The sequence below is a fragment of the Paramormyrops kingsleyae genome, chromosome 1 (genome assembly GCF_048594095.1).
Source record: "Paramormyrops kingsleyae isolate MSU_618 chromosome 1, PKINGS_0.4, whole genome shotgun sequence".
Taxonomy (NCBI): domain Eukaryota; kingdom Metazoa; phylum Chordata; class Actinopteri; order Osteoglossiformes; family Mormyridae; genus Paramormyrops; species Paramormyrops kingsleyae.
Genome location: NC_132797.1, coordinates 15,019,571 through 15,037,190, shown reverse-complemented (window position 1 = coordinate 15,037,190; position 17,620 = coordinate 15,019,571). Strand labels below are relative to the sequence as shown.

At 46.2% G+C, this 17,620-nt stretch overlaps 1 protein-coding gene across 1 annotated transcript in view; it reads left to right on the top strand.

The window, feature by feature from the left end:
• Positions 1-16,292, top strand: part of LOC111851702 (thyrotropin-releasing hormone-degrading ectoenzyme) — a 98,563-nt gene extending 82,271 nt beyond the window's left edge. Inside the window, exons 14-19 of the mRNA XM_023826857.2 lie at positions 87-184; positions 290-397; positions 6,393-6,560; positions 10,065-10,205; positions 10,998-11,079; positions 14,732-16,292. Of these exons, the coding sequence (XP_023682625.1) occupies positions 87-184; positions 290-397; positions 6,393-6,560; positions 10,065-10,205; positions 10,998-11,079; positions 14,732-14,872 (738 nt within the window). The 3' untranslated portion in view covers positions 14,873-16,292. The remainder of the gene's footprint in view (positions 1-86; positions 185-289; positions 398-6,392; positions 6,561-10,064; positions 10,206-10,997; positions 11,080-14,731) is intronic.
• The last annotated feature ends 1,328 nt before the right edge of the window (positions 16,293-17,620 follow it).

The window sequence follows — 17,620 nt, the reverse complement described above, 5'->3', positions numbered from 1 at the left end:
TGGCTTCTCAAGGTCTGACGTGGATGAGGCTCATTGTCGGCTCAGTTGTGACGTCCTCTGCCCTCCCTGTGTCTGCTCGTCTCCAGGACTACGTGCTAAAGCAGGTGGCCTCCATGTACCACCGGCTGGGCTGGCCGAACAGCTCCTCCGACAGCTCTGTCATGCAGGCGGTCTACCAGACCGAGTAAGGCTCCACGCACCGTATGAACCTCCGCCTCGCTGTCTCTGTCTGCAAAGCAGCTGCGATTCCTTAGTTATCGTGGCTAATTATTGTGTTCGAATCACTCAGACAGCTACAGAGGGAAGTTCTCATGCTGGCCTGCAGTTTCGGGAACAAGCACTGTCATCGGCAAGCCATCGCCCTCATCTCCGATTGGATATCCAGCAACAAGAACCGGTAACATTCGCCCAAACCCACACAGAGCTTTTATTTACATCCAGAGACAGGCAGCACACACAGCCCAAATGGTCCTTCTGGCATTTCGAGGTTCCGTCCTCTGTGTTTATCTCTGCTTTCTGACAAGGATAAAGTTAAGGCATTAACTAAAGGGCATAGTTTACAAACATTATCTCCAGTAATTCTTCCCAGAGGGTTACTGCTAATTATAAAAGGAGAACAGCTGTTGTTAGTGCGTACTTTCTCTGTCTGAAATATTCATCACAGGTGCTGGGCTTCGGAAACATACCGTAACATTTACATCACATTATCACGCATAGAACAAATAATTTATACAGCAGAACTTCTGCACGATATACTGTAATGCAGCCATGGCTACGGGCCAGTAAACATAGTTTGTATTTGGGATTCAATCCTTCAGTCCATCTTCTGGACTGTTTATCTGGTACACGGTTCTGCTATTAGCCTGGAGACCACCCCAAGAAGCACATGGGCCCTGGACGAAATTCCAGTCCATGGCAGGGCACACACTCACATGTATGCTTGCAAACTCCACACACACAAACAGAGAGATTCAAACCCCTTTCAGGGGTGGTTCTGCCCACTGAGCCGTTCCTGTGTTTATGAGTATCTGCTCATTGCTCAGCTTCAATACCACGCATCCTCTACCACGTTTTTCGCTGGTGAGCTTGTCTGGTGGTGCTTCAAGGTGAATCATCGCCGGTTCCATGTTGCCCTGATACCATATTCTGTGGGTGATGCTGCTGGAGTATACGGTCCGGTATAAGGTCGACGTATGGGGTCGCTTAATCCCTCGCATGTTAAATCGGGTCGGGATAAACTCTTAAGCTGCATACTAAAGGTTTCTCATCTTCTGCAGTCGTCTCGTCCACAAATGGGAGCTTGAGGTACCAGGTAAACTGTGGCGGCAAATGTAAAATACAGCAGTGAGGGGAAATACTCCAGTGGTCACATGACCTTGGATCAGCAGAAGAGGCTTGATGCAGACCTGCTGCATATTACTTTCAAGCCCGGGACAAAATTACTTCAACCAAGCCCCCATGACAAGTTCACCCCAAGCCAGTGGGCCTATTTGATGTTCTGAGTAGCGGTGAAGGAGAGAACTGCGGTTTGCTAAATGCAGGCAGGGTGTTGCATTCAGTAAGACTGCACCTCGTTGGGCATGCTCAATGCAACCCAACAGCAAACATTGCCACGGTGCCAGGTGTCCATGGCAACAAAAACCGTGCAGGATTAGATTAGTTTTATTTCTGTTTCTCATTTCTTTTATCTGCAGCTCTCAAAAAAAAAGAGCAGCGTCACTCTCCAAATAGCGGCGTTCGTGTTCTGCACCAACAATTCATCAAGTTCATCAAAGTTGTGAGGCGGCCTTGAACCAGGAGCAAGTTTTCCCGGCAAGCAGAATCACGGTGGCTCCCTCACTGGCTACCTCACTGGCTCCCTCACTGGCTACCTGCGGGGGCTCCTCAGCCCCAGGCATCATCACCTGTCTTTAAAACAAATAGCAGTAAATTACAACTGACTGCGATCTGATCTGGACAATTGTAATTAGTGCTCAGTAGACCTGATAAATGTGAGACCCATAGTACGCCTCAGAAAGGTATCCATAATAAATTAAATTCCACTGCGGTTATGCCATTGATATAAATATGAATCATTCAGTAATTACTTACTATAGTGTCAAGAGTCTTGGGGAGCCCGTAGGGGGCAGTTCTTGACTGGGGGGGGGGGGGTAAGTTGGCAGGTTATGATGATAAAATTTGCCAGCCAGGGGGTGGGGGGCATGGCAATGGTTGAATGACTCCCACCATGCCCTACCCACAAGGAGTCACTGTTCTTAAAGGTACAGCCCCCTCTTCATGTATCCCCTGACTCCCACCATGCCCTACCCACAAAGAGTCACTGTTCTTAAAGGTACAGCCCCCTCTTCATGTATCCCCTGACTCCCACCATGCCCTACCCACAAGGAGTCACTGTTCTTAAAGGTACAGCCCCCTCTTCATGTATCTCCTTACTCTCACCATGCCCTACCCACAAGGAGTCACTGTTCTTAAAGGTACAGCCCCCTCTTCATGTATCCCCTGACTCCCAACATGCCCTACCCACAAGGAGTCACTGTTCTTAAAGGTACAGCCCCCTCTTCATGTATCTCCTTACTCTCACCATGCCCTACCCACAAGGAGTCACTGTTCTTAAAGGTACAGCCCCTTCTTCATGTATCTCCTGACTCTCACCATGCCCTACCCACAAGGAGTCACTGTTCTTAAAGGTACAGCCCCCTCTTCATGTATCCCCTGACTCCCACCATGCCCTACCCACAAGGAGTCACTGTTCTTAAAGGTACAGCCCCCTCTTCATGTATCCCCTGACTCCCACCATGCCCTACCCACAAGGAGTCACTGTTCTTAAAGGTACAGCCCCCTCTTCATGTATCTCCTTACTCTCACCATGCCCTACCCACAAGGAGTCACTGTTCTTAAAGGTACAGCCCCCTCTTCATGTATCCCCTGACTCCCAACATGCCCTACCCACAAGGAGTCACTGTTCTTAAAGGTACAGCCCCCTCTTCATGTATCTCCTTACTCTCACCATGCCCTACCCACAAGGAGTCACTGTTCTTAAAGGTACAGCCCCCTCTTCATGTATCCCCTGACTCCCAACATGCCCTACCCACAAGGAGTCACTGTTCTTAAAGGTACAGCCCCCTCTTCATGTATCTCCTTACTCTCACCATGCCCTACCCACAAGGAGTCACTGTTCTTAAAGGTACAGCCCCTTCTTCATGTATCTCCTGACTCTCACCATGCCCTACCCACAAGGAGTCACTGTTCTTAAAGGTACAGCCCCCTCTTCATGTATCCCCTGACTCCCACCATGCCCTACCCACAAGGAGTCACTGTTCTTAAAGGTACAGCCCCCTCTTCATGTATCCCCTGACTCCCACCATGCCCTACCCACAAAGAGTCACTGTTCTTAAAGGTACAGCCCCCTCTTCATGTATCCCCTGACTCCCACCATGCCCTACCCACAAGGAGTCACTGTTCTTAAAGGTACAGCCCCCTCTTCATGTATCTCCTTACTCTCACCATGCCCTACCCACAAGGAGTCACTGTTCTTAAAGGTACAGCCCCCTCTTCATGTATCCCCTGACTCCCAACATGCCCTACCCACAAGGAGTCACTGTTCTTAAAGGTACAGCCCCCTCTTCATGTATCTCCTTACTCTCACCATGCCCTACCCACAAGGAGTCACTGTTCTTAAAGGTACAGCCCCTTCTTCATGTATCTCCTGACTCTCACCATGCCCTACCCACAAGGAGTCACTGTTCTTAAAGGTACAGCCCCCTCTTCATGTATCCCCTGACTCCCACCATGCCCTACCCACAAGGAGTCACTGTTCTTAAAGGTACAGCCCCCTCTTCATGTATCCCCTGACTCCCACCATGCCCTACCCACAAGGAGTCACTGTTCTTAAAGGTACAGCCCCCTCTTCATGTATCTCCTTACTCTCACCATGCCCTACCCACAAGGAGTCACTGTTCTTAAAGGTACAGCCCCCTCTTCATGTATCCCCTGACTCCCAACATGCCCTACCCACAAGGAGTCACTGTTCTTAAAGGTACAGCCCCCTCTTCATGTATCTCCTTACTCTCACCATGCCCTACCCACAAGGAGTCACTGTTCTTAAAGGTACAGCCCCTTCTTTATGTATCTCCTGACTCTCACCATGCCCTACCCACAAGGAGTCACTGTTCTTAAAGGTACAGCCCCCTCTTCATGTATCCCCTGACTCCCACGTTCACAGGCTGCACACCGCTTGCTCGGACAGGAAGCCTGCTTGTTGCTCTCTCTCAGATCGCCCCCCCCCCCCTCCCCAGCCATGCCCCAGAGGATCCTGCATTATTTACCGCTCCCTCCTCTGCCCTATCATGAAGGACAAGGCAGGAGGCGTGCAGATATACAGAGACGCCTCGCCCTTCTTTACCAGCTGCTCCTCCAGCCATCTTAAGACTCAGTTTAGGGTTTCTAAGTGTGACACCCTGCTTTGCATTTTCTGAATCTCAGGGGGTTTGACTTTTAGAGTCAGGTGGTGAGTATGAGGTCAGTAACGTCAAAAACACATATATAAATGGTGCGTGTACATATTCTGCGGCCTGACATTCAACTTTGTGTTTAATTGTATTTAATTTAGATAAACAACCATAATGAGAGCTGTTCATAGTTTATTTTTTTTTTGAATGCCTTTAATTTTGAGAAATTACAGGTCTGGCCAGAGCTGAGGACACTTGAGTCCATAAACACAGGTCTGAAAGACCTCTAGCCTCCAGAGCACACCTGCCGTTCTGGGTAATTGCCCCCGTAAAAAACACAGACTACTCCACCCTCAACCCCCCACCTCCGAACCAGCGGTCCATGAAATCTCCAACCGGCTGCACCGTTCCCGTGCCATGTGGTCGTGATTAGCGGCACATTTCGCCATTTTCTTGAAATCAAATCAGGTGTGAATCATTTGAAATAATAACTGCAGAGAAGAGTGCTGGTTTCTTTCATGGTTTCCCCAAAGGTTATTGCCCTCTGTTGTAACACAAAACATTTCATCCATCAAACAGAAATTAAACTACTATATTCTAGATGGAATTACGTTGGATGAATGGGTGAATGGCACTGTGGGGAGTGGCCCTGCCTCATGTCCTGTGCTCCCTGGGATGAGCCCTAAGCTCACTGTGATGCTACACTGCAGAAGCTGCAATTCAGGACCCCCGAAAGATGCTTTTCCCCACTGCTTATCAAACCTTAATTTTTTTTTTTTTATTGCATCTGATGTTTTTTATCGCATGTGAGTTTGCCGGAAGTTTAGGAGGTACTCCGAAGGGGGCAGGGTGGTGGATGGGTGTGATGCCTCTCCGTCAGTCACTCTTATGCACATTTAATGAGGTCACTAGTTCGGTAAACACTCTCCCCCAATAGAATGTGTACTTCTGCTAATGACTAGCCAATGGATTCAATGATTTATCGGTTGCCTCGAAACCCAAAGCGGTGCTGACAGAGGGAAGGGAATCAAAGTTGGTTACGAACCAGGATAGTTAGCATTAAACGTTGCCCAGGGGAAGATTACGGAGAGGAATACCTCATTATTCGGCCTGTGTGTCCTTTTTGTACTCAAAACTATTAAGGAGGGAGATGAACGTGTGTAATTATGTATTCTCTCACCTGGCTGTTAATGTGAATTCTCATTCGGCGGCTCACAAAGCTGACCTATAATGGAGTGTGGCAGATCAGGCCTTTTATTTTTTTTGGATATGATCATTCAGGTTGAACGTTGAGCTTACTGGGAATGACGTGAGCTTGTCCTCATGCCAGTTCGCTGTCTAGCAGAAACTGGAAGCAGCTGTCTGGTAAAGGTCGCCACAGAGCAGCCGAGCTATTGACGCGCCGTCGATATGTTACTAAGAAACAGCCTCTGTTGACGCAGAGCTGAAATGTAACGATTTTGTTTTTCTCTTCAAAAACTCGAACATGAGCGCCATAGTAATTATTTTTCGTGGGATACAAGATAATTACTATGATTATTTCACATGTTTTGCAGGTAATTGGTTTCGTAGGGTATTTTAATTACATGAGATGATTTCCCACACATTTTGCAAAAGCAGATATTCTTGTCCAAAGAGAGCAGAGCTTGCGGTCAGAGAGCAGGTTAGCCAGTGTTCCTGAAGCAGGGGGTGGGCGGCGTTAAGGGCCCATGCTTAATATGTTTATTCTTCCAGGCTTAGCATTTGAACCTTCTAGGCACCGAAACCAAACCAAGCACACACTGCAACACTCATTTTAATGCAGGAATCTCAGGTCTCTTCAGCTACTTTAGGAAATGTCCTTGTGTTTAAAAAAATGCATAGTGTAACAGAGGGAACTGTGGGTATTTTTTCAGCGTCAAACTGCAGTTCAGGTCCTTGTCTAACTGCTGTCCACGTCTGCAGGATCCCACCAAACGTGAGGGACATCGTCTACTGCACGGGCGTGTCCCTCATGGACGAAGACGTGTGGGAGTTCATCTGGATGAAGTTCCACTCCACGTCGGCCGTCTCGGAGAAGAAGGTGCTCCTGGAGGCCCTGACCTGCAGTGACAATACATACCTGCTGAACCGGTGAGAGGCCCCTCCTGGATGGTGGCTGATTGGCCGCTCGCGTGTGGGTTTCTGCGCCCCCTCATGGCTGCCAGGGTGTCAGCGGCTCAGGCGCAAGGTTACACCTGGATGTGCTAACAGCACTTTGAAAGTAGCTTTTCTGTGAATATGGTACAAATGGCAACAATATGATGGAGGAGTGGTCTGTGTGGGTTCAGCATCAGTGGCATAATTTCCAACTATCATTTTAATATTCCTGTTGTTGGAAAATCAGCCATGTTGATTGTTCAGGCTTCTCCACGTCAACTTCTCAGCGGGAATCCGTTTCTCCATCAGGGTTTTCCTCGACTGATCCATAGATTGAGAAGATTGAGTCCAGGGAACATGGAGGATAAAGTCCCCCTGATTCCTTGTTTGGGAGTCTTCATTGTTTTGTGGGGGTAGGGGAGGGGGGGCATGACTTATTGTCATGACTTACTTGATTTTGTTCAGTTTCATCATCCATCCAGCTGCCATGAAGAGTTAACAGTGGAACTTAGCCAATCAGCTGTCATCAGGAATTAACCGCATGCTGTCAGTTCAGGCCCAAATTACCATCAGAGAGTCTGTCCACAGACACACTTTGGTGAAGAGAAAGGTCTGTATGTTCAGTGAGCAGTCAGTGATGTGTGACCTTAGGGATTATACCAGCATTTAATTTATTCATTGATGATGGGGTTGCCAGGTGAGGGACAGAATGCAGAAGCTGTCAATGTTGAGCACCGTGGTGTCAATCTCAGAGAATGACTCTCTGGAAGTGGCAACCGGCTGCTCAGCCTTTGCCAGCCTCTACACCGGGGGTTTCAAACTCCAGTCCTGGGGGGCCGGAGCCCTGCACAGTTTTTGGTTTACTCTTATTTAACACACCTTATTCTACTCCTTGTGCTAATTACCACACAGCTCTTGAGGTGAATCATTTGTGGTGGAACATGGAAAGAACTAAGTTACACAGGGCTCTGGGCCACCTGGACTGCAGTTTGACACCCCTGCTCTACACTGTCTGCTCACAGACAATTTGACAGATAATATTAATGTCTAAAGAGGTCAATTATAAGACTAAGAGTCTTATTATTGTTTTGTTATTATACTTCTTATACATCAGCTAGGGTATTACTACTGAAATATGGAACTAGATGTAAATCACTCTTTTTTATAAATTGTTGTATAGTTGTAGCTTTTCAGTGTTTCAATGTTGGCATTACCTAGTAAAAGATAATGTAAAATGCCCACAAAACCCCACTGTTTCCTATTGTATGCTGCCTTGTCTTACTAAATTAGTGTGTTGCATATTTTCCTTATACAGTATGAGTTCATTTCCTTCAATTGCGATGGAATATTAAGTCCCATCTGTTCGTGTGGTTGTTCAACTTAAAATAATCTTGCACGTAAAATTAATCTATGGTAAATGACATGGAATAATAAGTAATTCTGAATTCACCTTGACAGTTTTTTACACATTAATTGGCTTATGCTTCAGCTAAATGAGTGTAACAGTCATGATTATTCAGAGTATGACAATTACAGGTGTGTTAAGCAAATTCTCTGTGAATTACAGAATGACACATGCTTTTCCCCAGGCAGCATCGTTATAACTGTACAGTATGACATTGTGATATATGTATTCTAGGACTACTGTTAACTGCTCAAATTGACACAGCACAGATACACACAGATATGCTGCTTTTCCGCTTTACTTACAGTTGCTTGTAAGACTAGTCCGTATCAGACCACTGAATATGTCATGTGACATGGGGATGGTTCAGTTGAATGAGGATGTTTTGGGGAATGTCTCACTGGAGGAGAGCAATGAACACATCAAAAGCTGAAAGCTCGGCCCACAGGAGAGCTGAGAGAGGTGGGGGTTTGCGGCTCGCGGTTCCAGTTCATTACAGATTCCTGTTGGAACTGTCGCATGCTCAAGGTCAGCCTTCTGACTGACCCCTCCCCACCCAAGAGAGCTGAAGTGCAGTGCTATAAGTAGCAGTCAATTACTGGCTGAACTTTTGACAGCAAGCCGCTGTTGTTGGTGTTTATGCATGGCTGAGGTGTGGTGGAGTTCACCTTGTGGTGGCATCATACCTAGCACATTGTCCCACCCCCTTCCAGGTCATTTTGGGGGTCTCCTAGACATTCCCAAGCCTGCTGGGTGTTTCCTGGGGTGTCCACCCAGTGGGACGTGCCTGGAACACTGGAACAAATGGGTGTCGAACTGGTTGCATTATATACAGTAAGATACCCAAACCATCACAGCTGGTTCCTTTCGATCTGACGGAGCGTTCTATATCGAGGTTTTTCCAAATCTCTGAATTCCTCACCCTGTTGTGGAGAGTGAGCTGCTTTACTTGCGACCTTGTTCTTTTGGTCATGACTCACAGGTCATCACCATACATGAAGATAGAGACATAGACTGACTGGGAAACCAGGACCTAAGTCCAATGACAGAGCTTCCCCATCATCACAGATCCTTTCAGTGCTCTGAAAACTGTAGTGACTGAAACTATCCGACTGTCAATCTCATACTGTCTGTTACCATCACTTATGAACAAGATCCCATGGCCTTTAAACTCCTTCACTAAAGGGTTGAATTTCTGCTCCTCATCTGACAGGAGCAATTGGCTCTTTTCCAAGTGTGTACATGGCCTTTTGATTTAGAGGTTCTGATTCTCATCCCCGCAGCTTCACATTTAGCATCAAACCACTGGAGATATGTACAGGAGGTCCTGGCTGGGTGAAGCCAAAAGCACAGTGTCATCAGCAAATAGCAGGGACGTCACCTCTAAACCCCTCAGTACCAGATGCCCTTCCAGCCCCGGCTGCTCGTTGACATCCTGTCCATGAAAATCACATACAGGGGTAGACATGACCTTGTCGGTGGTTAACATCTGCGCTAAATGGCTTCGGTTTTGTGCCAAGTATGCGGACACAGGTTTCCTGCATTTATACAGTGGCTGAATAGCATGCAGCAGTGACCTCAGCACCCATAAATTTCTGCACCACCCCGCTATCCCAACCCACAGGCACTGTACCTGCCTTCCATGCAGCATTGAAGAATGTATCACAAACGTCATCTCAATAACATCTCTGGCCCTCAACATCTCTGGATGGATTTCATTTATCCCCACAATCTTTCCACTATGGAGTCCTCAGACCACCATAGTGTCTTAGGTGCAGTGATAGACTCTGATCCGCCAGAAGTTTCCATTTCCGCTTCCTGATGAGACATTATATCCGCTAGGTTGAGGAGTTTCTCAGACTATTCATTCCACTTTCCCCTCTTGAGGCTTTGAATTGTCTGCCGCCCAGTAGTTTTGGCCACCCAACCGTCTCTCCCCATAGACTCTCACAGCTCCTTCCACTCCCAGGCTCCTGCCTACGCAACGGGCCTCACTGCAGCCTTTGTAGCCTGTCAGTACCTTTTCAAAGTTCTTATGTTAATATATCCAAACTTCTTGAGACATTTTGCTTCCGTTTTGTTTTTCTCCTGAGGCTCCTGAACCTCTCCCTGACTTCAGACCTGGTTCCAGATCAGGATGTTATAGACGTCATCATACACGTGGGTCGGAATCCACATGGAAGGCAGCTGGCCTGGAGGTATTTCAGGGAGAAGTGGGACATTTTAAATTCCAGGTAAAGAATTTGTTGTAATCTATGAAGAAATATGTGTATTTGTATAGTTCTTAAGATGTTTTCCAACAATGAATGAATAACTTCATAATAATAACTGCATTCATTCTCAGAGTCGTAAAGTATTGATTACTGTGTGTAAATGTAGATTTAAATACAAAATCTAACATAAAATTAAATTATGGTTTTATTGGTGTTGCGCTCTGTTTTGTATCCTGTTATGGATAGTGTAGAATCTTATCATCAATAATATATAAGTTTTGATAATATTCTTCCTATAGTTACTGTATATAGTAAATGCAAGCAGTACTAAATTTGCTGGTTAATTACAAACTTACACAATACAATTTGTATATTAGGAAATGATGTACTTGACAGCATCTTACAGTTGTTCCAAGAAGAAAATCTACATTATTATGTATTATTTTTAAATACAGAACAGTGGAAATATAATGAAGGAGATTGCAGTGCTGAACAAACAGGTTTACTGATTCACAATTAAGAATTACAGGCTCCAAAATATATTTCAGCAATCAGGGTCAAAGTTCAAGCTAAGCTCAGTAATCTGTGCTGGGCAAGACACAAATCAAGTATGGGTCACATCCAACGAAATGGTTCAGAAAATCAGGCAGCAGAAGTTCAGGAAGTAAAGCCAGACTCAAAACCTCACAAAGGTGCTCATTCAAAGCAATGAAAAAGAGGTGTGTCCTGCATTCAGGTAAGGTGGCGCGTGATCTTGCTGCTGGTTTTTCCGCCAACCATCAGTAAGAAATGTCTGCACGTTGTTCTTTACAGATATGGCGAGGCCTTATTTATGAATTCCAAACTAATCAACGGAGTGACCGAATTTCTAAACACGGAGACAGAACTCAGTGAGGTGAGTTACAATACTAGACGTGTTGCGGTCCAGTGTCCTGGAGAGCCAAACAATGATGAATTCTATCTGATAAACAGGTGAAAGCATAGGACTAGAGGATAAAGGACGGAGAATACGATCTATTCATTAATCAAGGCCTTAGCATACAGTCCATTTTGGCCCAGACATTATGCAATTGTTTGTTAATTGTCATATTCATACATAATACAAATCCCATTAGGATTGCTTTAAATTCATGTTTCCTCATTATGAATGCAGGGCTCTATTTCTGTCTCTAATTGGCTACTGAGGTTCGCAAAGCTTTTTGAAGTTTGAAATGCTAAATAGACAGAAATTTGCCGAAAACGTGAAGGTGTCAAGGCGTCCGAGAGAAATAAGTTCTACCTCAGACTTTAATCACTTGTGACTTGCGCTTCATAGCCATTAGTACTTTCATTATTAACCAAATGATATGCGAGTCATTTGCATGCAAAAACACTCTCCTTGATTTAATTAGAGTTTTGCTGAGTGGAGAAATAAAGGGGTAAAAATGTGTCTTGTATCAATTTTAATGCCGACCCCTGAGAACATCCTTGATTACATGAGCTAAACTTTATTTTTAAATTGATGATTTGGATAAAATGATTTTTATCGATGCTTTTGGTGCAGGAGTTAGGGGCTTTTACACCAGGAGACCCCTTGAATATTTTTTTCAACAGGACTATCAGTTGTTTAAAGAATTATAAAGATGCACCGGGACGCTGTGATGGATGTAGGGGTCGCCTACCTTGTTCCCTATGCTTCTTGGGATAGGCTCCATGCTTAGTGTGAAACTCTACTGGATAAGCAGTTACAGCAGATGGGTGAATGGATGGCTGTTCCAAGGAAATTCATCTAAAATTTTCAAATGTCCTCTCCTGGAGCCGATGTCTTATTGTGGTGGAGGGGCTTGCATGTTCCAATGATCCCAGGAGGTAAGGGGCTTTATGCCCCTGGTAGGGTCTTCCAAGGCAAACAGGTCCAGGGTGAGGAACCAGAAGAAGTGTGGCTCATTAGACCCTTTAAGATGAGAAACAACATGGATACATGTTTTATCTCGCCCTGACGTGGGTCACCAGGGCTCCCCCTGGGGGTGAGGCTCGATGGCGAGCGCCTGGTGCCCAGGCCTGCACCCATGGGGCCTGGTCGGGCACAGCCCAAAGAAGGCACATGGGTCCCCCCTCTAATGGGCTCACCACCTGTAGGAGGGGCCAAAGGGGTCGGGTGCAATGCGAGTTGGGCAGTGGCCAAAGGCGGGGACCGATCTTCAGGTGCAGTAGCTAGTTCTAGGGACATGGATTGTCACCTCTCTGGCAGGGAAGGAGCCAGAGCTGGTATACAAGGTTGTGAGGTTCCAATATAGTCAGGCTCACCTCAACACACGGCTTGGGCTCTGGAACCAGTCTCCTCGAGGGGGGTTGGACCCTCTTCCACTCTGGAGTTGCTCGCGGGGAGAGGCACCAAGTAGGGGTGGGCATACTTATAATAATAATAATAATAATAATAAATTTAATTTATAATGCACTTTACATTTTACAAAGAAGATCTCAGAGTGCATACAGACAGTGAGAGAATATCACAATAAAAACAACAGTGAAAGAGTAAAAAAAAAAAAAAACATTTAGTTAAGTAGTCATTAAAAACATTGGTTAAAAAGAAATGTTTTCAGGTTTTTTTTAAAACATGTAACAGTCTGTGGAGCGCTCAGATGTAGAGGAAGGGCATTCCACAGCCGTGGGGCAGCACTGGAAAAGGCCCTATCTCCAGTGTTACGGGAACGAGTCCTGGGAGGTACTTATTGCCCCCTAGCTGGGCGCCTGTGCATTGAGGTTTTCTGTGGTGGACGAGAGGGTAGCCTCCCTTCGCCTTCGGGTAGGGGGACGGGTCCTGACTGTTGTTTGCGATTATGCGCCGAGCGGCAGTGCAGAATACCCACCCTTTTTGGAGTCCTTGGAAGGGGTGTTGGAGAGCACTCCTCCTGGGGACTCTCTTATTCTGCTGGAGGACTTCAATGCTCACGTGGGCAATGACAGTGAGACCTGGAGGGGCGTGATTGGGATGAATGCTCCCCCCCCCCCCCCCGATCTGAACCCAAGTGGTGTTTTGTTATTGGACTTCTGTGCTCGTCACGGATTGTCCATAATGAACACCATGTTCAAACATAAGGGTGTCCATATGTGTACTTGGCACCAGGACACCCTAGGCCGCAGTTCGATGATCGACTTTGTGGTCATGTCATCGGACTTGCGGCAACATGTACTGTATTGGACACTCGTTTGAGAAGAGGGGCGGAGCTGTCAACTGATCACAACCTGGTGGTGGGTTGGCTCTGCTGGTGGGGGAGGAAGCCGGTCAGGCCTGGCAGGCCCAAGTGTATAGTGAGGGTCTGCTGGGAACGTCCTGTTTGGTGACCTCAGGATTAGGTCTCTGCTTTTTGCAGATGATGTAGTTCTGTTGGCTTCATAGGACCGTGACCTTCATCTCTCACTGGAGCAGTTCACAGCCGAGTGTGAAGCGGCTGGGATGAAAATCAGCACCTTCAAATCCGAGACCATGGTCCTCAGCCGGAAAAGGGTGGAGTGCTCTCTCTGGGTCGGGGAGGGAGTCCTTCCCCAAGTGGGGAGTTTTAGTGTCTCGGGATCTTGTTCACGAGTGAGGGAAGGATGGAACGGAAGATCGACAGGTGAATCGGTGTGGCATCAGCAGTGATGCGGGCGCTGCCTCGGTCTGTCATGGTGAAGAAGGAGCTGAACCAAAAGGCAAAGTTCTTGATTTACCAGGCAATCTACGTTCCTACCCTCACCTATGGTCATGAACTGTGGGTAGTGACCAAAAGAACAAGTTTGCTAATACAAGCGGCCGAAATGAGTTTCCTCCGCAGGGTGGCTGGGCTCTCCCTTAGAGATAGGGTGAGGAGCTCGGTCATTCGGGAGGGACTCAGAGTAGAACCGCTGCTCCTCCGCATTGTGAGGAACCAGATGAGGTGGCTCAGGCATCTGGTCAGGATGCCTCTTGTACGCCTCCCTGGTGAGGTATTTTGGTCATGTCCCACTGGGAGGAGGCCCCGGACATGCTGGAGAGACTATGTCTCTCGGCTGGCCTGGGAACACCTCGGGATTACCCCGGAGGAGCTGGACGATGTGGCCGGGGAGAGGGAAGTCTGGGTTTCCCTGCTTAGACTGCTGCCCCCGCGACCCGACCCGGAAAAGTGGTAGGAGATGGATGGATGGATTGATTTTCAAATGTGTCACATGGCACAGTGTTGGGGCGGGGGGTTGGGGGGGTACTATTTATGCTTATGAGGTTTATTCTTATGCTGCCATGTGCCTGTTAACGGACTTGAGTGTGTAGGATTAGTGTATATTTCTCACTGTGAGCAGTGCACGTTTATCTGCGAAGAGGCGCAGCCTTGGGTTCAGCTTGGAGGTGGAGGACAGGAGGGTAACGATGCAGGTCGGCACAGTCGTTCCACACCTGCAGCAGGGTGGAGTTTTGCATGGAGCTCCAGAGGCGCACGACATTCCTGGCGTTTTCGTCTTCCCTAGGATCTCACAGCGTACCCCCCACCTTCCCAGGCCGACCCATTTGTAAGTTTGTCCCACTTACCCTCCCCCACCGTTTGTGTTTGTCCCAGCTGAAGGAGTTCATCCGCAGCAGCGGAGGAGTGGCGGCCGCCTTCGCCCGGGCCGTGGAGATCGTAGGCGCCAATGTCAGGTGGCACCGGCTCTACGAGCAGCAGTTCTACCAGTGGCTGAGGAAATCTCCCAATCTCTGATGGTGATAAATATTTATAGCATGGGATCTCTTTGGAACATTTGTACTCTGGTAAAAAAAAGGGGGAAAACGTTTTATTTATTTGATTTTTTTTGAAGACTTGCAAATTAAATCGCTCGTGATCTTTATTTTCATTTTTTCGCTTCATGAAAAGAAAGGTGGATAAGACAAGGAAAGGGGGAGATGCAGAAAGGAATGTGTGGGACTGATTACGGTCCCGAATCGCGTGAAGGGTTGCGTTTTCGCAGGGGTTGCATGTCATTCATCTTCGCTCAGCGTTTTCTTTTCATGCATGGTTGTTCACTCCCTCGCTGCTTCCAGCATGATGACCCATTTTTCCTAGTCACAGGAACCCCAGACTGCTTTTAATGTGCCGTAAGAAAAAGTAACAAATTAAGGCACTTGCAACAACCGCAAGCATAGAATGGCTACCGCGAGAATCCGTCTTATTGATGCTGAGTTGTGTAGGGGGAACCGAATATAACAGGTGGCAGAAGACAAGTTTAGTCAGGAACTTTGTCTCTTCTAGTAGCCATAGTGACGTGCGGCACAAAGGAAGCTATGCCAGCCATTGTTAGGACTGGTCCACGTAGGAGATGGTGTTCAGTGTCGTGTGTAATCTGTAGGAAGATTGATCTTGTAGGTCCTCGCACTGCCCTGTAAGCAATTCAAGCTTAATAATTGGCCATGGAAGGTGAGCCAGTGTGAAGTGGGCAGCTCTGATTGGTCCGACGCTATCTCAGATGACAACTTTTTTAATGCTGGGTGGTCTTCAGATTTCGGTGTTGAGAAAATGTCAGTGTGATTTATATTGTATGTAAAATAGTCCATATCTGTGGATTCATTGGTATGTACGGATGGCCTGTTGATATCGTACTGTATAAGCACAAGTCTAGATCGATTTACTTTGGTATATTTATTTGCTGGAGTATGATAGGCTACCAAATAAAATCTGTTTATTATTGTTTCATTCTAAGTTCTTTCGATGACTGGAATTTAGCTGTATCCCACGTATCATTACTATGAATAGCACCCTACAATCGTTCTGTCCCCGAGGCACTCCGCCTCAGATTTTCATTCCAGTTTTCAGCCGTTTCCAAATCACTGTCAGGCTTGGCGGTTCACGACGTATCCTTGCTTGTCAGAAAGCCGGAAGCCGTAGATGTGTGTTCCTCTGATTCACATCCCCGCCAGTCCACGCTCGTTTTCACGTGTGGAAGAGCACGGTGTGAAGGTAGAACTGTTTAAGCCAAGCTCTGAAGCGTGAATCACAGATGTCGGTCACATTGCTCTTGTTCCTTTGTCTTTAATTGTTAACATAACAGCATTTTTTCTTTTCTAAATGAGAAACAATATCTTCTGTATTTTAAGCAGAACATCTATTGAATTTTAACTTGGACAATAAAGTCTTTTGTACAGTACTGCATTATTGTCTGACTCTTTGACTCTTTGATCTGACTCTGTGACAGTGTGTTTATGGAAACAATGAAGGGGTGGTAATTACATTTCTGTTTTATCTTGATGGGCAAATTTTATTAATGTCTTTGAAAAACAAGATAATTGTAAGAAATTATTCGCAATTTTTGACTTGCTGACAAAAGCTATTCATCACAACTGACATTTTAAATGGGATTTTTAATTTTAAACACCCCCTGGTGATAGCATGTTATCTGTTGAACTTGAAGTAAATCTTTTTGCTGCAATTTTCCATGCAGGACATTTTTTTTTTATCTGTATTTTTTTTGCCTAAAACACATTTGTGTCTGATTTTGTAATTCTGCTTCAATGATCAGAGAACAGTGAGTAAAATCAAAGACTAGTTGAAGTTTCTAGTTTTATTGTCCCATTTGTTCTGAGGAACGCAGTGAAATTCTTGTGCTACAGTAGCAGGGCAGGGCATCGGGGGACAGGATGAACAGCACTGCAATATAAAACAAGACAGAGCAAGACAAAGCAGTGCAGCACAGGAATAAGTTGACCATTACTGACTACTTGCAGTATACAGTATGTGTTTGTTTGGTAACGCTATACATTAACTGCAACCTCATCATGCAGTCATTATGCATTCATATGAAATTCATAAGCAGTATGTTACTGGCAGGTATAAGAGTAGCGTGTGGCTCAGTGGGTAAAGCATCCATGCCTGTAATTGGAAAGTTGCCGGTTCAAGCCTTGGCAGAACAGTTATGTCTGTGGGCCCTTGAGCAAAGCCCTTAACCCCCCCATGGGTGATGCTGCAGGCAGCTGCCCTTTGCTGCTAAGCTTACTCTCACCTAAATGTGTGTCATGGAGAGCAAGCAGGGGTAGGTGGAAAAAGAATTTCCCCCAAGGGATCGATAAAATCTCACTATCAGACAATGTTTGCTATTAAGGTATAGATACATGTTCTTTATGAATGCATTATGACGAGATCGCAGCCTCGTTACTGAGGGCTTAACCATGAAGGCGCAAATAAAACTGTTTTGGAGTAAAGAAACAAACCAAAGTGCTGTTTCGGCAGGTAGAGAAGAAAAATGAATACTGCATACATAAGCATGTTGTTACTCTGGGACTCCAAGCAGGCAGACAAATGAGGCTGTACTCCAGGTTACTCCGAATACTCCCCCACCCAGATGTTACTATTGCAGCACTATTAAGCAGAAGTGATGAACAATCCTAAGGAAACACCTGCAAATAATTGAATGTGAACTGTTAAAACTTTATTATTAAAAGCCTGAATTATATCTATGTATATGTGTTTTTGAAAAGC